Below are 21,468 nucleotides of genomic sequence, written 5' to 3'. Positions count from 1 at the left end.
ATTAATAATCTAAATAACGAAAGTTGTATCTTTTATTTTTGAATGATTGACACAAAGATTTTATTCTCACTTAGTTTGTTTCAATATCTTTATAAATAAAATTTCTCAGAAATAAATTAAATGGACCTATTCGACTCGGGTATCTTATGTGTCGAGGGTTCGAAGGTTCGAACCGAATAAATCGGCGACGTTATTCCTTTAGCGATTCGCGCTGCTATAAATAGTAAGAGGAACGTAAACTTGCTAAACTTAGCGCACATCGATATCGCGGATTGTGCGAGTACCCCGCGGGCATTCGCGGAAATCCCTTTCCTGATGATTTCGCGGCTGTTAAAAAAAAAAAATGAATGAAATTAATCGCACTAACGTGTAAAAACATGCGTAGGAGTTACGTGAGAGCGATGGCGCAATTAGTCTTGTAGAAATTGCTAGGAGGATCGGATCCACAATGCGCTCGCAGGAATTATCCGACGCAAGCAACAACCTGAACGCTGTTTTAAGTTATGGCGCTTGTATTTCTCTTGCGCAACGTGCGGAATATGATTCGCGAGTACCCGAGATGCGTTCCACGCCGAACGTTTGCAGTTTTACGTCACGTGTAAACGCAAGGCACAACCCTATCGATATCAAGGCACATAAATTATATAATCTGAATTGTATGTAACGTCAGAACGTTACGACGTTTGGAATTTTATACTGCGAGATTTGATCGGCAATTCTAGTGATAAGCAACACCACACAAGAAACGATTAATTTTTCAAAGTCACACGACGTCACACTCGCGACGTTGAGAAAAATTGAGCAAATCAGGCATTAATTATCTCCATGAATCGCAAGAACAATTACATATACTCCTACCTGTACGAACGAATGCGGTGGCTCGAAGGAAAGCGCTCGCGACCTCATTCGAGGCTGTGAATCTTCTCAGCGTTTCGCATTCATGAGAAATATTACACGTCATCGTCATCACAAAGTTTACGGCAGTGACATATTAATTAATTTTACCGTGAAAATAGTCGCGAGTGCGAAGTTTCGATTTATGCAGATGCGAACGAGAGCCCGTCGGCGTTTCGAAGCTCATTCCTTCGAGCCGCTCCTTCGTCGCTCGAGCGGGCGTCGAGTTAATCCACGAAAAAAGCACACTTACGTCGCAGGCGTTAGAAACATCGCTCGTCTCCGTCTCGTCCGGCGTGGCCAGGGGCGCGCGGGGGGACGAGGGTGCGAGGCAATCGTCTTGCTTTCCCTCATTATCGTCCCTCGTCGCGTCATTAACCGCGTCGCGTTCCGTCGCCGTCGCCGTCGCCGTCGCCGTCGCGTCCCCCCGCCGTTGCTCCTCGGCGTCCGCCGATTTCGTGGCCTCCTCGACCGTGGTCCACGAGTCGAGGTTCCCAATCTGCTCGGCGACGAGTTGCCTCGTCTCCGAGAAGATCGTCACGCTCGTGTCCGACACCACGACCTCGGTCTTCTCGATGAAAGTCAAATCCGACGCCGAGAGTTCGCTCGAGGACTCGTCCGCCGGGTTCTGCGTGTCCTCCGCGACGGGACACTCCGGCGATTCGTTCTCCAGGACCGATCCCGGCATTGTCTGCGCCTCGGTGGTGATCTCCGACGATATCACGATCCGCGGTGCCTCCTGTTGATCGGCCTCTTCGTTCAGCACGCGGCGTTCTATGTCGAGAAACTCTTGCGTGCTGGCCATCTCCGCGGATATCTCGGACTGGCTGATGATGCAGTCGTCGGAAAAGCGAGAATGGGTCTCTTCGATAGTTTTAGAGGGTGACGATTTGTCCCGGCGGATCAGCGATGCCAGAATCTCCTCCTCCACCTCCTCCTCTTCCTCCTCCTCCTCTTCAATACGATTGTAGGAATCATTAAGCGTATCGATATGTTCGTTTGTGGAAGACTCTTCATTCGTCGAAGGGAATTTCTGCTCCTCGAGGATTCGATCCTGCGGATAGAGCGCCTCGTTGAAGTTGTCGGAGAACTGATCGGCCTGCTGACCATCCGAAAGTGGCGCCTGCTCAGTCCACGTGTCTGGAATGTCGTCGTCCACGTTCTTCCTTTCCTCGACGTCGGCGCGAAGGAGATCCGCGTCGTCCGGCATGGTCATCTTCTGTATCAGCTCTTCTTCCCGTTGGTGTTTATCCACCGGACGACAACTCGGGAAAGACTGGGAGTTCGATCCGTCTACGAGATCGTTCGTTACATTCTCTGGATCATCCCTGGGAGGCGCAGCCTCCTTGACGACCGCCTGACATTCCTCGCTGTCGTTGTCAACGTCGACGGTCGCTTCATCACGGCTCAAGTCCTGATCATTTTCGTTCGTTTTCTGAATGATCACCGGCGCGATGCCGGCTTCCGGCTGCTCGATGAACGCTCGATCCTCTTCCTCGTCGTGGAAGTGCACGGGTTCCGGTTTCACGTCGACGTGCGGGGACACGTGACCGTTTCGATGACCGTACGGTTCCTCGATCAGAGAATAGTGCTCGCTCTCGGCCGCTATGAATTCCGCGTTAACGTCGACGGGATCCTGCCGGCGATCCAGGACGATCCTCTTGATCGTTTCCGGTTGGGCGACGACGTTCTCGGTTTCCTCGACTGTCTCATCATCGTTCTCGCTCGTGCAGATCCTCAGCGCCAGCTCGCTCTCTATCAACTCCTGCAGACTCTTGTCGTCGTTTTCGAGCTCATTACGCGTATTGTTTGTGAGTACGATATCGTCGTCGTCGTCGCACAACGAGATTAGTTGGGTGTTACTCGCGGTTAGACCATCCAAATCAATCAAACCGTTGTTAGACTGAACACCGCACACTTCGTTCTTCTTGCTACTTACTACATTGATCGATTTCTTGGTCGCCACCTCCGCCATCGTGGTTCCTCGTGCGATCACACCGTGGACACCTGGAAAGAGTTACGATCGTTTTAGATCATCGAGAAGATTAACATCGTTTAGAAACGTGTAATTTAAAACGCTTTTCTAATGGACTTAAGCGGCACTAAACTGCAAATCAGGAGCATCTCTTAAAAAACGTTAATGCGAGATAAGTCTACTAATTTCTCTCATATTTTGATATCTTAATATCTTTATAAGAAGTTTATTAGAATAGTAAGAAAATAAGCTTTCTCTTTCTCTCTCTCTCTCTCTCTGTCAGCCTCAACCTCCCTTCCCTTCCCCGCACGTACGAGAAGAGCGTATGAATTTATAGATGACTACGGATTAATACAGAGAGATGAAACTGGGCAACGGGAACGCGAAATGTAGGATCGATAAATAACACTTATAAGCAACCGGTTTCCCTATGTAATTTCGAGCTAGAAAGTACGAGACGAAATAAAAATTCTTCAGGGCGCTCTACTGCGGAGCGAAAAAATGTAAGAAGATACGTGACAAATTAACGTTTTAAGCGACGTAATAAAATAAATTAAGGTTTTAATCGATGTAATAAAAGCGACGTTTATTTTGACGAAACGACTTTTTCCTTATTATTGAAACACAAAAATACACGACATATCCGTATTCTTGTGAAAAACAAATTACACGTTAGTATCAAGGCCAATCTTATAAAAAGTCCTTGATACTATGAAATTGATTATCAATTTAATATTATTTGATATTATTATTCTGGACCTGAATTTGTGAATTGCGTTTCAAGACCGAACGGCGTGTAGTTAAAAAAAATTAGAAAATGTATACGAAATCATATAAGAATGTAGAACGTTCGTTGACCTTATCCCGATTTTAATTGTGTTATAAGGTTTTATCTCAATTATTGTTTTTTTTTCTTTTATCTAAATATCCTGTAAATCTTTTTCTCCTAATCGGTCGTAATCGTCGGTGCAGCATAATTGCGATACGGCGTATATTTAATATAATACATCTGACAATGAATATAATTCATTTTCCATTCGACATATGATGTGAGCATGTGCAATCTCCTCGACCCGCGCACTTGACTTTCACCGTATCGGCGTGCAAGGAAAGCTCTTCAGGTACGCGTATGGCAAACCATCTGCTACTCGGCGAAGTAGTGCCGGTTTATGGTTATGCAAAATAAAGCCCGCGCAAGTGGTCGTGCAAGATCATGGTCGAACGGATACACGAGGTGCCTGTTAAGCAACTTCTGGCCGGTCCCAATAATGCCCGACGAAATTTGTTACCGCGACATTTCAATGCGATTAATTTCTCGAGCGAAGAGGAATGTATATTGTTAGAGTTACGAAGATACATTATTCGACGAAAGAGCAATATAATATCGCAGCGTAAATGTTTGCACACCTTTCCATCGTATCTGTCCACGTTAATTAATCTTGCACGAAGAACTAAACAATAAATTAAGTGAACCACATACGTGAAAATTTAAGTAAGGGTGGTGCAATTTTGAACATGTTACAATTCAACGAAATAAAATTTTCAAGATTCAAGTTTGTTCATTCTAATCTCATTGTGTGATGCTAACAATCATCTATTTATTAGTCTCACTGCGTAAAAGTTGTGTAGAAGACTCTTCTTTTTTTTTATCAGAAAGAACTTTTCCTTTTGTTTGAAAGTAACATTTCTTACATGGTATTACATGAAATGATTAAGTTTAAATTCGAACCCTACAATTACGAGTAGCATTTAATAATATTATTTCTTCTCTTTCCAATTTCTCTTCTGTTAAATGTAGACGCTAAAAGAAAACAGTTTATTTGTAGAAAATGTCAGAGACACAGAATTATACTTATTCATGTATTAACTAATTCAAATTATAAACTTTCTAATTACGCTAGAGTATAAATGTTTGATTGTATTTTGTGTTAAAAAAAAAAATAGAAATCTATATGTTAAGAAATTGCATCTCACCCTGCCCTAATTGTGTCCATTATAATTTAATCCAATTATTTTATTTCATTTTTTAAGAATACTTGTAATTCATAAATTGTTTTGTAAATATTAAACAATTTTCTCTTTAATAATAATGGCATCATACTCTGGAGCATTCTCTGTTATTACATTTACGCTTTTCGCGCGCTGCGCTTTCGAGGGTCCCGCTTACGAAATCGCGGAAACCGTGGCCGCGGAATGCGTGCTATCTTAATACCCTCATACGCGGATGTGCGGGCACCAAGACGCACCAGGAGTACCAAGTCCGTCGCGATATTAACGGAAGTTATGCCTCTATAGGACTCGGTCGCGACTGCCGACCGGCGTTGTTGGCCGGCAAGCCAACCCTTCCTATTATTAGCCATTCCGCAACGTCGCGCATTTAAGCTTCTGCGACGGAATGCACTTTCAAAATATGAAATCCAAAACTGTTGAAGAATACTCTGAGATAGGTGAAAAGTCGTTATTTATAACTGCTTCTACATCTAGCGTTAAGTGTTTCAACAGTCAAGTCGGGATCCTATCGAAGCTAAATGGAGACAACGCAAGTTTCGCAGCCCACTTGAACTTTTCCCCGCGTCCTCGGTTTACAATTAAAAATATTGTCTACGCTACGGGTTACACGTCGTGCGGAATGAAAGTACAAAACAATCCTAGCAAAGATATGGAGCACTTTGCACTCTCAATTCATTTACGTCGTTTTACTTTAATGAACGCATCCTCGTGCACATTCGTTCTCGGCCGCTCGGGAGTGAACGACGCAATTCTCTACGGTAATTTGACAAATTCCAGGGCCGCGTACATATCCCTAGTAAGAGTTTATAAACAGAGAGGGGCACGATCCCGTAAACCGACGCGATGCGGGGAGGGTTCAAAATTAGAAAGCGGTGAGCGATCTTGCGCATCTTCGCCACGTGCGGGCTTCTCGGTTTTATTCTCCATTTTCGAGACGTCGACGCGATATCCGAAATCGCGAGCGAAAATTTTCAAGACCGCTGGTACGCGCGTTCGCGTCCGCAGTATCGCTTTTCAGTCCTTTTCGCGCCGTTTAATTTAATCTCCCTCCCCGTCCGCGTCGTTCTGCCGCGATTCTATCTTACCTTTCCTCCTCCTTCTCTTAACGTCCTCGTCTAACTCCCTCTCTCTCTCTCTCTCTCTCTCTCTCTCTCTTTTCCTCTCTCTTTCTTGCTCGTTTCTCTTTACCCGACGTTTCACCGAGGTCGTTCCTCGGGTTCACGACCGAGACTATAGAGGTACGCTTTCCCTCTCTCTTCATCGCCTGCATCTCTCTCTCTTCTCCTGGTTCTACTACGTGCCTCTACTCTCCTTTTGCCTCCTTCTGCTTCTCCTCTCGTCCTGCCACCTCTCGTTCTCTCGCGTCTTAGCTTCCCTCTCGTTTCAACCTCTCTCTATTTTTAGAGTGACACACTACCGCGATTCAAAGACGCGCGCGCTGGACGCGCATCGTACTCGTCCTCGGAAAATGTTCTGCCCAAATGCGGCGAGCGAGAGTGAGCGTTATGGAAGCGGTGGAGAAGGAAAGAGAGACGGAGAGGCAACGAGCCGAGAGAATTTTTTCGCTCTTAGGTCAAGCGACAGGTGCGCACAATATGCACCCTGCCGTGCTGTAAGATCGAATCGTAACCCTCGTTCAAGTCGCAGAAAAGTGAAACTCGAGAGATCGCCAGAGCGAATCGTGAGGTGAAAATAAATGGGGGCTTAAGAAGTCAAGAAATACCCAAAGAGACGAGATAATTCGAAAAAAAAATGTGAATGGATAGTCTCGCGGTATCAACGCTCGATTGTTAAATTCACCAAGACGGAATTAATTATTAAAACTATTTTACAAAGCTAAAGACGGAAAAATTACCGTATTCAAGGTCTCATTGAGGAAGATTGAATTACACGTTTCGAGAGTTCCTAGTCCATTTTAATTATAACTTGGATGCACCGCGCGCATAAAAATTGTAAGAGCTTTGTGTAACGTCACGCTAATGAAAGATAATTGATCACGCGATCAAATTATGTTGGGTATAGAAGTCCAGAGCTGCACGACGTGCGTTTTACGGTGAGATAGAAACGACGGATACAACCCGCGCAACAAACGCGAATTACCGTAATAAATAGAGCCGTAATAAACAGCCTTGTTTACGCAATTAAGTTCCATCAAGAAAAATGCCTCGGCGTCGTTAAGGCCGGTGGTCCAAATAGCTGAATCTCGTATCGAATCCTCCGCGCTTCGCGCTCGAGGATCGACACGAGTCGATGGAGGCGCGCGAGGCTGCATCGCGCATACCGTCGTCCCTTTTCGTGGCCGCTTAAAATATTGCAGCCGCATTATGTTGAATGCGCGCTCCGCTCTAAGTATACACCTTCGAGTATACCGATTCTACTACGGCGTGCGTGCACAGAGAGAAAAAATTGTAGTGACGGCAACTATAAGGGGACAACCATATCAATTTAGTTAATAGAATTATAATTTATAGTTAAGCGAACTATATTATAGTTACTGCAACTAAGTTAGTGATTAAGCGAACTAATAAAAAATAGTGGTAATTAATATATTAGATAGTATATTATCTTAATCACTAACTTAGTTGCATTAACTATAATATAAATGCAGTAACTATAAATTATAATTCTATTAACTAAATGGGTATGGTTGTCCCCTTACAGTTGCCGCCACTACAATTTTTTCTCTCAGTGTGGCGGAGCCGTTGGAAACGCGAGGTTGTACGCGCGTTCGTAAGAGGCACCGATCGTTCGTAGACCCGCGAGCCTCCGCGTGCGCCTGCTACGGAATTAAATTCTCGAACGGTACCCAGAGCCCGCGCGTAAATACCGAACGCGGTTAATGAGATAACGAGCCCGCGATTACTTTCGGTAAACTTCATCAAAGTGTTGTTGAAATGAACATGTCTAATTAATACACTCCGAATGGAGAACATTTTAAGCGCTAATTGTGTTATGAGACCTTTCAAATTAGTGCGAAAACGACGACTGTTGGAATTTAATTTCCATATTTCATCTGGCGTGCGATAAGCAGGATCCAGAGATGTAATCTCCTCATTCGCGAACGAGACGTCTCGCAGGCCCGTCTTATTGTCCGTCATATAAATCCACTAAATCGGTATAATGGAAATCGCGCGAGGTGCTAGGTGAAAACAGCGGCGATTAATCTAAACGATATGATTTAAGGAGTACACAACGCAGCGTTCTGCCTGTGTGAGAAATCATCGCGTCAGGTGACTACGATCCCGTGTCTTACGAGGATGTAATAGCTTTCCGGCTATAATCAATAATGTAAATTTTACTCCTCCGCTTCGTCCAGAGATTGATGAATAATGCAGACGCTCCTTCGTCTGGATTGATCGTGAATAGGCCTTCATCTCGATAGCGTTTTATCGGGATAACGTCGCGCGTCAGTGATTCGATCGATCGCCGATGATGCTGCGCTGTTTTACATATCCGTGTCAAATTAAAACACGCAGGTCAGCGAGTAACCGCGAGCTACCTGAGCATGTTCTTATTCGACCGCTTTCGGTTTCTTCAGATGAACTAGAATGTACGGTTCAATGAATTAATTAGTGGAATATTTTGGATATTCGCGATAACAACAGCTGCAGTACAATTTACGACTGTTCTAATAAAAAGTATACACGGTAGAAAATATTTTGTAATTATGTTAAAACTTGTTAAAATTTTTAACATAATCGAGTGTTAATTTAAAATCTGATATATGTATATGTGTTATTGAGTATTTTGTGTTAAATTGATATTCAACGTTTCTCAGTGATAAAATAATATAATTCATAGCTAAATGAACGAATGATGTAAAAATAATATATTTTTAAATTCTGGGATAAATGAATAAAATGCAAGTATCAACATATACGAGGTGTGTTCAAAAAGTATCGCGAATTTTGAATTTTCGCGGGTTACGTATATTCGAATTTCGATCTTTTTGTGGCGTTATGTTGGTACTCATGTCTCTCACTTATGCCGACAAGCTCGGCCATTTTGAATGTTCACTTAATTGTTGACAGCTGTTTTGCTTGCACGTGTTTTGGATCGTCTTCGATTTTTACCTATTCAAAAAAATGGATCAAAGAACCTGTATCAAATTTTGTGTGAAAAACGAAATTAAGTGCGCGGATGCATTCCGAATGTTGACTGTGGCATACGGAGAAGCTACCTTGGACCGAAGCAACGTTTATCGGTGGTACAAAATGTTCTCAGAAGGCCGAGAAGATGTGAACGACGAAGAGCGTGCCGGACGCCCGAGCACTTCAACAACAGACGAAAAAATTAATGAAGTGGAGAAAATGGTATTGGCCAATCGTCGAATCACCGTTAGAGAAGTTGCTGAGGACCTAAACATATCGATTGGCTCGTGCCATTCGATTTTTATCAATGATTTGGGCATGAGACGGGTCGCCGCGAAATTCGTACCAAAATTGCTCAATTGCGACCAAAAACAGCATCGCATGAACATTGCTAATGAGATGTTGGACTCTGTCCGCGACGACCCAAATTTGCTCCAGAGGGTCATAACTGGTGACGAATCGTGGGTTTATGGTTATGACGTGGAAACCAAAGCTCAATCATCTCAATGGAAGCTGCCGCACGAACCAAGACCGAAAAAAGCGCGCCAAGTTCGGTCGAATGTGAAAGTTTTGCTGACAGTTTTCTTCGATTGCAGGGGCGTGGTGCATCATGAGTTCTTGCCACAGGGTAGAACGGTCAATAAGGAATATTACCTGCAAGTTATGCGCAATTTGCGCGAAGCAATCCGCCAGAAACGCCCGGATTTGTGGAAGAACAAAAATTGGCTTTTGCACCACGATAACGCCCCTGCTCACACATCGTTGCTTGTGCGCGACTTTTTGGCCAAAAACAACACACTAATGATGCCGCAGCCACCGTATTCCCCAGATCTGGCCCCCTGTGACTTTTTCTTGTTCCCTAAACTGAAGAGGCCCATGAAAGGACGACGTTACGCTACGCTTGACGAGATAAAGACGGCATCGAAGGAGGAGCTGAACAAGATAAAAAAAAATGATTTTTTGAAGTGCTTCGAAGATTGGAAAAACCGTTGGCACAAGTGTATAATATCTCATGGGGATTACTTTGAAGGGGACAAAATAGATATTCATGAATAAATAAATAATTTTTGAAAAAACACAAAATTCGCGATACTTTTTGAACACACCTCGTATGTTAATTTTTACTGAAGAAATGTTTTCACAATCTGTTTCTAAATTTTGTCAAAGTGTAACATTTTTTACACTTTCCAACATATTCATTTTGTGTTGACACAAAGATTTGGGTGGGGCATTGGAGCATCCAAAAAATTGGAAAATTTATGTTACATTTGTTAAATGTATTAATGCAAACCATTTAAAATAATCAAACAAACAGAAAAACTAAATATAATTCTCTCAGATTACCAACAATCATTTCAAGAATAGCTTTGTCAAGAACCCTCCCCGCCATTAAGCCTTTCCCCCTGTCACGGTCTTAAATCATCCCCGAAAGATAAATCCGCGGAAACGCAACGTACGCACGCACGCACGGACGAGCGAACAGACGCGGCCTTCCGCGTGTCTCACGCGTGATGTGCGCTTTCATTGCACAAGCCGAATGCACAAGGCGCGGTCCCGGTCTGTTCTCTCTCTTTCTTCCCTCGCTCCCTTCCTGTCGCGGATGTGCGTGCGGTGTCCCCTTACAGATTTCTATGTGCAACTATAATTAGGTAACCGACACCGGCAGACTGCCGCCGCAGGAATCTCTGTTAGCCGTTAAGCTATGCCGCGGCGGAAAGTGTGGCGCCCGCGAATATTTTCGGCGCGTGGAAAGCCGAAATTAAACGGCCGATGCACTTTTACCGCTTGCGTATACACACTTATCCGGCCTTCCTTACTTACACGTCTCTCCGTCCTCTCGCCTCCTCCACCTCCTCCTCCCTCCCTCTTTTTCGTCGTTTTTCCCGCTTCCTTTTATTCCGCCCACGAGAACGCGAGCACGAGCGAGGGTTTCTCGTATCTCGCGCGCGTTACTTCGAAGAGAAATCCTTTTCTTTTTTCTTTCTTCCCTTTCGTCTCGGCACGTATTTAAAGCTCGAACTCATCTCGCTTCGAGGAATTTTGCACGATTATTTCGCCGAATAATATTTTTACCCGCGACGAAAATGGCATTCACCCTGGCGCGAATCCAAACTTTTGTTTTCCCCAAGAGAGAACCTCTTGTAACGCAAGCGACTTTGCGAGAAATGGATTAATGAGACGAAGTTCTATGTCAAGGACTGTAATCCGATCGATTTTACGTCGATCGCGAATGGAAAATAGAGACGGCAAACGGTGCCGGCCGGCGACACATGATCGCGCAGCTTCCGGCCTCGCATTAAATCCGTCGCCATTCTGTCGCCTTCCGCAATTTCTATTTCGATCGGCGTGTGTGCGCGTGCAACACACTTCTACGGGTTGTGTGTGTCCAGAGTGATATTTACACTTTCTTTTATAAGGCATACGCGTTACTCGAGCACGACGAAATATTATCTTTGATCATTAAATCGCGGAACGTAATATTAATTGAATTTCAGGTTTTTAACTAGATATAAAACAGAGCGTTAAATTTTGATCAAGATTTTAATTGTTATCTATGGTAACTGTTCCTCGCGAAAACATGACGATGGTTTTAAAGAAGAACTGGCAAAAATACGCTGAAAAAAAGTGTAGTTATAACTACCAAATGTATAGTGAAATAATATCAATTAAATATTTTGTCAATATAACCATAAATAATTTTGTGTTTCTAAATGTTTAGTAAGTATTATCAAATCTGGTGTAAGTTACTGAATATTTAGAAAAGTAAAATTATTTTACATTAGCCAAATATTTAATTGATACTATTTCACTATACATTTGGTAGTTATTGCCAGTCTTTTTTTCAGTGTAGTTGTTTCAAAATCGCCCACGATACACAAATATCTTTTTTGAGAGTACAAATATTTTGGTAAGGATGTTTCGCGAGGTGTAGCCGATTCTAATGGAATAAGAATATAAAAATGGGATGCGGCCTCTCTCGACGTTGTCGAGACAAAGAAGGCGGCGTTGATATACGGCTCTACGAATCCCTAGCTGGCAAGTATAAATGATTCGCGAGCCGACCTGAATCTTTATCGTTCGCAGGTGCAAATCCGGAGTCTCTCCGGATCTACGTTGAGAAACGACGCTCTGACGCGATCACGTTAGAAGTCTTGGAAGCCATATTTTCGTATACGGAAACTTTTACGACGGGTATATTCTTACAAATGGACCAATAAATTACAAACTTTGGCGGTCGTTTGCGAATTAAGTCCGCTGGCTCAGAAACGTTTGCTCAATTATCCGTGTGTCATAAAACGCGCTTGTCCTTCGGAAAGATTAATGAGAAGTATTAAAAAAAAAATTACTTTCTCTAAAGAACGGAGTACACAGACGTGTCAAAAATCACTCGAAAATCACTCATTACGCGTAATTTTGCACAATTTTGCGCAAGTAGGTGCAAATTCCCAAGTACAATTTCGTGAGGTCCCTCTTATAAATTTATCGCTGCAATTCTTAGCGCTGCGCGCTAGGAATGCAGCTGCATTAATCAGATATCGCGCCGCTTCGTCGCCTCGGCTACGTTCGTTCGACGGTGGCGTTGCTTCCTTCTAAATCTCAGATTTATAACGGCGTTCAACGGTGTTTCGGCGTGGCGTTGGGTGAAGCGGCCACGCAGTTCGTTAATTCGCAACAATTAATAATATAAATCGCGTCGCGCGCGATTCCCAAGCGGGCGGCGCCGCGGCGGTGCCGTGTGTCGCGTACCAGGAAGCGTTGACTCTACGACGCGAACGAGCGTTGTCCAACAATCGAGTTGGCAGACACCGCCGAGCCGGGTACGCGGCACGCATGTCGGTGCACGGCATTTACTCGCTCCCGCCCATCGCACGCATTACGCACGCGGGGCGCGTAATGAGAATGGAGCGGCGCGCCGCGATCCTTCGCGACGAACGAGCTGTGTATAGAGAGCGGAGCCTTCTCCACGCTCCCGCAGCTGTCGATCGTGAGCGCTTTGTTTCGAAAATAGCCGCGAAATTGACGGTCATACTCTCGTGGCTCTGCGACCGCGAAATCGCGCGCGAGTCGCGTGCAGAAACCGCGATACGCGTAATTTCGCTCGATTGAAAACCTCATAAATCGATTGCCGGGCTGCATCGCCGTTGCATGTACATGATAATAAAAACAGTAATGTATAAAACAATAAAATTATTATTTGAAATATATACGCCACACGTGCGGAGGAAAGTATAAGTGTCGAGTCTACGGTATCATGAATTTTCACTTTTAAGATGCAGATGCAATTTTTTTTATGTCGAAACGAATTGAGTGTCATGTCGACGTTTATCAGTACATTCGAGCGCACATTAATTCATTTCTCGTTCGGAAGCTAATAAAAAAAAGTATGTGAAGTCAAACAGTGTCAATCTCTACATGGCCTCTTGTTTTCGTCAGTCTGAACATTTGGCATGTATATTTCATGAAGAATAGAATAGAATATTGCAGCATCTGCATTTTATTGGGTTCTCAAAATTAACTTGCAAAATAGATTTCGTAACGATTTCCGATCGGGCAGAGTAACGCGATCGGTAAACGATCGTTCTTATAAAATCAAAAGCGACAGTAGTAAATAAACATTCGTCGTTCTTTGTACTGTAAGTTTCATTTTGCATAAAAAAGAAAACCAAGAATCTAGAGTACTTGAAAATGTCATTTAAATTAAAAGGACGATTGAAGAACTTTCCAGATAGAATAATGTTGAAACCAGGAAATTTTTTGTAAACATTTCTTTTAGTTTTACGCCAACATTATCGCAATTATTACTGCTACGCACATTATCGCATTATAATGCGTCTCTCGATGGCGGAGCATCCCGGCCGCGGTAACCGGACACTCCGGCTGCATTTCTCGCTATGTGGGACGCTTTTTTGGAAAGACGCGTCGCGTCGCGCGTCGCGCGTCGCGCGTCGCGTCACGTCGCGCCGGCAGAGCGGCGTGCGCTCGCACGAGCGCCAGGCTTTTCCGCGATCCAAGCGGAGCGATCCGAGCGGGTACGAAGCGGGCGAGATGGGGAGCCGGTGGTCCGCGAGCCGAGTTGCGCGCGCGGTGGGTTGAACGACCGCTCGGGGAATCGGCATCCGCGGCATTCCGCGGAACGAATGAAGATGACCGAGCGGAGAGGGCCGCGCGCTCGCGCGCGCGCGCGCTACCGCTCCATCAATTACCGCCGATCGCGTATCGCGGACAATGAATGAGAGTCTCGCTCGCCTCGCTTTCTCAGTAAGCCGGCGCGAGAACGGGCGTCGCTGCGCCGCCGGGACGCCAAGGTCACCGGAAGCGGTCGGGCGCGCGAGCACGCCAGTTTTCTCTCTCTCTCTCTCTCTCTCTCTCTCTCTTCCTCTCTTTCTTTTTCTCGACCGGATATTCGCAAACTGGCGCGAACAATATCGTAAACGGGAGAAAAATGCAGAAGAAAAGACACACGCGCGCGTTGCTGCGCTCGACCCGCGCATAGCGAGCTGTAGTTAACGGAATATTCCTGAGACAATTATTCGACTAATGAAGAAACACTGGTCTAGTGTTCTCCATCGAACGCGAAACCATATCGAGAATTGAAAGTGTGAGAACATGGAGATTGGATTGTACCCTATATATTGCGCGTCCTACTTGGAAATAATTAAATAATTAATTTACGAGAAGGACAACTGCACGATGAATTAAAATTAAAAGGTTCGAGCAACGTTCTCTCGAAATTAAACGGGGAAATTGAAGATTTCAACGTTTACTTACATTCCTGAGGAGATATCATTTTACAATCCATCGAAATACTTAAGCTTCGAAAAAAAAGCTGCTATACGTCTCATCGTCTTTAAATCACCGTGTCATAATCCAAGTGGCTCGAGAGCGCCTAATGGATTCACGGATTAACTCGGGGAATGACTTTGAAAAATATCGGTTTCCTTCGGGATCGGAGGTGCGCGCCACGCCACGTGTTGTATGTACTCGTACGTTACAGCTGCACTTCACATGGCAAGCGACGTGCAAGCATGCGTTGCACCACGCGCTCGCGCATTATCTCGCGACATGCGTTTTCGCTCCGAGAAGCGGAAAGCATGTTGCAAAATTCGAAACTGCTACGTCACCGACGCGAACGCAATACCTTACGCGAAAGGTATTTAATTAAATTTCAACGGAGTACCTTATTTGCTCGAGTGTCCGGCCTGCGCGCCTCGTCTTCCTTTCCCATTCGCCGAGATCTCTATTTTCTGAATTGTATGTTTAACTTTATGAAAATTTTAGTGGAACTTTAATTTTTAGACTAATTATTTATTCAGAAATTATTTCAAATCGAGCATTAAAAAAATTGATATAGTATTTCAATAAACTGATTACTGATTACTGTATCAGTAATTGATGATATTTCATCAACTGATGACATATACAATCTGTCACTGATATAGTAATCAGTTTAGGGCGTAGTCAATTTTCAATAATAAAAAAAATAATTTGTTTCGGATTAATGGAAATTTTCGCAAATGCGGAAGAAACGAAAGACTTGAACTGGAATATTCTGTGTTTCGAAATTTCCGGCTGTACACGAGCGAATCGAAGATACCCAGCTCGATCGTGTTTCATTTGCGATCTGGCTAATTCGCTGGACATTCGTACGTGACGGGAAACTTTATAAAAAGTGCCGGACGACGCGGAAGAATGCGGGTGGCTGCAGGTTGCAAAACAGACGAGGACTCGGGTCCAGCGACGCGCGACGCGCGATCGTTATGCCACGAGCGAATTAATGAAGCGTGCCGCGCGAAGCGACGCGGCGCGGCGCGGCGCGGTGTGGCGCTTCGCGTGGACGAGCGGAGCGGAGCTCGCGAAAGAAAGTTGATTTCGCAGTCAGCGGTATGGATGCATTTTTCCTCCTGATACTACGAGGGAGTACTCCGCATTTACCGCTGCTTCCTCGGGCGCAAGCGTTTCACACGTCCGCCGCCTTTCCATCTTTAATCGCGGTCAATCGCTGTATATTAACAAAAAACGACAACTGCAAGACAGAGAGAGAGAGAGAGAGAGAAAGAGAGAGAGAGAGAGCTTGGTTCTGTGTTGGAAGATTTACATTTTAAATGCCGAAACACGTTTGCGGAGCAAAACGGTGTAGGCCGACGATGCATAGCATAATGGAGAATTGCATAGTGTTGCTGCGGAGAACAGAGATATGCAGCGATATAAATGCAGTCTTGAAACTTGCAAGGCGAGTTCCGCAACGTAGAAATTGTCAGGCTGTTTATATACTGCCACAACGGCGAAAGAATCCGAAATTGAATCTTCCGTGTCGCATGTCTTACGCATGTCTAAAAAGAATTTGATTTAATAATTCACCGATCGTAAGAGGAAGGAAAATTCTACTCAAGGAGTAGTGGAAGGTGGTGTACCTTCGACCAATTTTGATATTTTTTATTGCAACAATGTTTTTTTGGTGTCTAAAAAAATATGAAAATAATTCTAAAATATTCTTTCAAGTATTGACATTAAAATGAACAATATATAATTAAATTTTAAAAATTTTTTGTAGATAATTATTTAACAATAAAAACAGTTTGAATTTAAAATAAAAAAAAATATATAAACAGTATTTATGAGGTTAAGACTATTAAAACTACTTACTTTGTATATACAAACAATATATAATTTGCCATAGCAGCATCTCTTTATTAGTAAAATTGCAAGTTATAAAGCACTTTTTGAACTGCACTATATATTTTTAATTTTAAAAGTATTCAATATATAGTTTCACAAAGAATAACATGATCAAAAGATAATGGGTGAAAGGAATACACAGCTCTTCATAGTCACAAAAAATATTAATAAATTTGATCTTATCAGACCTTCTAATTCCGAATTTTTTTTTTATGGTGTACTGCGCACTCAGAAAATTCCCATGTTAGAACTTTTATTATATAACATTGAAGCTACGTGATCAAGCACACGACGGAAGATGAAGAGAGCTTTTGAAGCGCGACACGCAAACGAGAAGAGATCGTCAAGTGGCCTCCCACTGGCGAGTCGCCGAACTTAAGAACCAAGTAGATTTAAGCGTTCGGGCCAAATAGCCGCCCGTATAAATAGACGCTTGTCCTCGATTTCTCGATGAGCAAATGAACCGGATGCCGAGATACTTAATACCCACCAGATGGTTAACATAGCACTTCGATTCAGTATTGATGAAGCCTTTACGGAGTGAAAAACTCGCATTCACGACGGACCCGGCGGGGCGAAGGCATGTCGAACGCCGCGTCGAAAGTCAATTTGCCGGAATGAACGCTCGATATCTGCCAAGATATTGATTTTCGTGGCGTCTCGAGTACGTTTTCGACACAACGTCCACTTTGTCTCACGTATTTGTTTCAAGAATCGCCCTTTCGACAACTTAATCGACTACCAAGCGTTCGAACGCGAGCACTCAATCAGCTCTCACGTTTGCAGAGAGAGTTTTCCCCGCACCCCTCTGCAACACACGTATGGCTGTAGCAATTGCAAAAGACACAGGGCGACCGACTTGGAACATTTAACAATCTCAACAAGATAATTTAAATTCACGTCACCGTCGATCGCCGGAGCTGACTCAAAGCAATCTCGAGTTAACTGTTAACGATTTCTCGTATCAGGCTCACCGTAAAAAATCTAACAAGCGATAGCCGGCGAGTCGATTTCGCCTAACTTAACTGGTTTCGATGATTCACGCGATAGCTTTTAGTACAAGCACGAACGAGAGACTCGCGAGGAAGGCCCGATCCGACTCGCGCGAATAATTCGCTGCCTAGAATTTCGCGCCGCGAGGCCGCCGGAGTTATATTCCATTACACGCCGCCGTCTAAACGTAATCGCGGGTTTAAATTCTGCCTGCCACAAGTTGGCGAATATCTTACGTTCGCGAGTCATCTTCCTCTTCCCCGGATACACACGGGCATCGCTGATGCCGCAGAGAAACCTGTTTATCACGTTTCCGACCGTGTTCACGCGGAATGCATGCAATATCGGCGTATTGTAGCGCGCTCGCGTTAAGTATCGTAGAATCGAATCTAAAGGATGGAAAACCGATTACGTTATACGAGGAAGGAACAATCGCGGACCGTAAATCCCACTTCTTACGCCACGCGCTCGGCAATACTACACTACCACAGATACCACTTCGTCCGCGACATTATCGCGCGCGCTTTTGCCGCGATACTGTGAGAATTGCTCTCATTTGTTACGCAGATGTGGCACCAGAAGCTCAAGTCATATCCCGATACAGCGGAGTACACTCTGTGTTTAATTCGCTTAATCTCAAATAAATTATTTCGTCAGGCAGACTAACATTATGACGTACGCGTCGTATCTTTAGGATAATCTAATAATAATCGCGCTACTTGGCAGTTTACTTTCTGCACAACATTATTTGATGTACATTGCCACCACGTGTGTTTGCAGATTTGCTGAGTAATCTGGAGTCCTTCGCGTCTGCCTATTGAGAAGTGTGTAGTGTTATCTTTCCAATATTAAAATACTCTTCGATATACTTTTGCGCAATCATGGATTCGGAGATCAAGAGAAATAGGGAGATTGCCGAAATTGCACCACTTTTTGCACATGAAAGCTTTACAACTCAGAAATTATGAAGAAAATTTTCAAGTTCTTTACATCATAACAAAGTACAATATTTTTGTTGTGTAATTTTTTCATAATTTCTTACATTATTGTAATTTTTTAAATAAGGAATTTTGATAAGCCTGCAAGTGATGCGATTTGAGAAATAGGTCTCCTATAATGAATCATACGACAGATTGCCAAAATCACATTCTCTACCCTTCTACACTGGCTCTATTTCACGTGCAACTTCATTCTACTAATATTGCAAAAATGTTTTTTTTTTTTTTTACAGAAATGTTTTATTTCTTTTCTGCTTCATTCAATCTTATTTTACAGTCTCTATATACTTTTATAAGCACAATTCTAGATATCATCTTCCGCATTCCCTTCTGGTCGTCCGCGCGTAAAACAAACAACCATTTATATCACGGCAGCCAAAATCGCGACCTAACACATCGTGGCGCGTTTTAAGATAGTATTTCGTAAAACTTTGTTTATCTGACCTACAAAAGCGAAAAGAAAATTTAATCTTATTAAGCTAGTTTTAACACTATATTGTGATCATTACAAATTATCAAAATTTAATTCTTTTATTTTATTTTTTGTGCATTTCGGTTATGAAATGCGTCGAAAATAGCTACAGTATTACGATCTTTCTATGAACATAAATAACAAAATTCGTACCGTGCCTAACGTCTCAGGTGTGATAAAGAGTATCATGGAAGTGCTACATAGTTCTGAAATAATTTTACAGAAATTGTACAGCGACTGAATTTTTGGGTGAGGTAGTGCGATTTTGGCAGCGTTGCCCGATAAAAATACCAGAAAAGAGATATTCGAATCACGAAATCGTTCTTGCAGTAGGTCAGTGACATAGAAATCGCAGGTCGCCGAGATTGCACCGGTTTCAATCCCTGAACTAGTATCTATATACTAGTTCCCAAGTAGCTTCTTTTTATTGCGTTCCCATCACCGTGGTAGATAGACAGATACGAATCGCATCGTCGGCGAAGTTCCGTTTTGCGATTATCGCGGCAGACTCACGGATGAACCTGCGTTTTCTCCGGGGTTATTGTGCGCGACATTATATTCGCGTAACAGGTTTTGCGTTATTTCACGCTCCTACAGGCCTACATTCGCATAATAACGATGGAAGCCGCCTCTCTTGACGTAATACGCATACCGGCGCGGCGCACCAATGATGATATCTTTGGGCAATTTCCTCAGCGTGAGGGAGATCGCTCGATACATGAATTAATTAAACGCGAATTAGGTAACGCAGGAAAGCTCGGGATTTTAATTGAAGGACGATTTTCTGACGAATGTCACAAGTCGAGTCTCCAATTAAATTTCTCGAGACAACGCGAGGAAAATCTATAATCGCATAAAAATTTATTGCTTAGATATATCAATATGATGTTTAATACAAAGCAATTCTTCATAAATCTATTGCAATTAAATGCAATTAAGATGATTTTTTAGAAATATTTATTCACTTTTTTAGATTATAGTATTTTTTATTATCGCAGACTATAAATAGCGACAAATTGTACATTTTTTCTACAAAAATGATTGAGAGCCACTAATTCATCTGAATCATAAAAAGAAAAAATTTTCTTGATTTATATAATTATCTCGTGCACTGATTTACTTAGAATTAATATTAAAAATTCAAAATTAATAAAATGACAGTTTTTCAAAGATTATTTTAAATATTTTAAACTTTTCTTTTAATCTTTGACGTGCCGTCATTTTGTCAATTTTTAGTTTTTAATTGCTTCCAGTTTGGTCGATATATGACCTCATATAAATTAAAAAAAACTTATTTTTATATTTCAGGTCAATCAACGGTTCTTAACCGAGCAGAAGGACTTTACAATTTAGTCCACGATTTAACGTCATTTGTACTTACATCGTTCACTGAAGTCCGCGATATTAAAAAATATCATCATAATTTATGAAAATCAATAATATTTCTACAAAAGTTGCATCTTAATCGTCTAATACTTTATAAAGAAATTCTTGAAAACAATTGTTTTTTTTTCCTCAAGAAGGAACACTTAGCGCTCGAACACTGTCTCTCATCGGATATCTACCGACAACCTTCAACCGTGGAAAAAAATTAATCCGATCGTTGCACTTCCGAGTCGGCTTCTTTTTCTAAATATGGCCGCTGGCACGGGCGTGCTGTCTTAAATTAGTCGTACGATCGTTGGCACGACGGCGCTATACGTAGGTTTAATTAAAGATCGCTGCAATTGCACAATCGTCGAACGTTGGCGTCTCTGCCATCGCCTCTTTGTCTCTCACGAGAATGGGTATAAATTCTCTACCGGTGCACATTACACGGCCGTGAACGCGGTTAATTACCCGACGCGAGTCAATCAACGATACTCGCGAACGACCGGCTGCGCTCGCACTGAAGGAGGATCGCCTCGATCAGCTTCTCTCGCTGTGTTCAGAAAAGGCGTGAAAAAGTTGCGTGCCACCCGGACCGACGATGCGTGCGCACGCATATCTTCGTAAATCAACGGCAATTGATATGTCGATTACGCCTGGCAGACCCTCGCATTAGCGCGGCGAGATGAAAACGCGCAGGCCCTCCTTAAAACAATTATTACGTTGTAGGAGAGACGCGCGGCTGTTGCTGCTGCTGCTGCTGCTTCTGCTTCTGCTGCCTCTGCTGCTTTCACCGAACTTGTTTTGTATCGCATTTATTATCACTCCCGTTATCCTAACTTACGAGCATGCTATTCAGCGCAAATCATTCTTTTACCGAAAAAAAATTTTATTCTCAAATGCTTAAATTAAAGTTCAAGTGTTTTATGTATTTGAGTTAAATACGTAAATACTTGAACTGAAGAAATTTAATCTAGTTGTAGAAAAATT

The 21,468-nt window shown here is 43.1% G+C and overlaps 1 protein-coding gene across 16 annotated transcripts in view; it reads right to left on the bottom strand.

The window, feature by feature from the left end:
- The window catches only part of LOC105199320, a 75,027-nt gene that overhangs the window by 32,366 nt on the left and 21,193 nt on the right, over positions 1 to 21,468 (bottom strand). For all 16 annotated transcript variants that reach the window (XM_011166352.3, XM_011166355.3, XM_026136176.2 and 13 more), the window contains one exon: positions 1,148 to 2,901. In XM_011166352.3, coding sequence (XP_011164654.2) covers positions 1,148 to 2,901 — 1,754 coding nt within the window. The remainder of the gene's footprint in view (positions 1 to 1,147; positions 2,902 to 21,468) is intronic.

Source organism: Solenopsis invicta, chromosome 16 (assembly GCF_016802725.1).
Source record: "Solenopsis invicta isolate M01_SB chromosome 16, UNIL_Sinv_3.0, whole genome shotgun sequence".
NCBI classification, from domain to species: Eukaryota; Metazoa; Arthropoda; class Insecta; order Hymenoptera; family Formicidae; genus Solenopsis; species Solenopsis invicta.
Note: the sequence above shows the minus strand (reverse complement) of the source record. Positions and strands in the feature narration are given on the sequence as shown.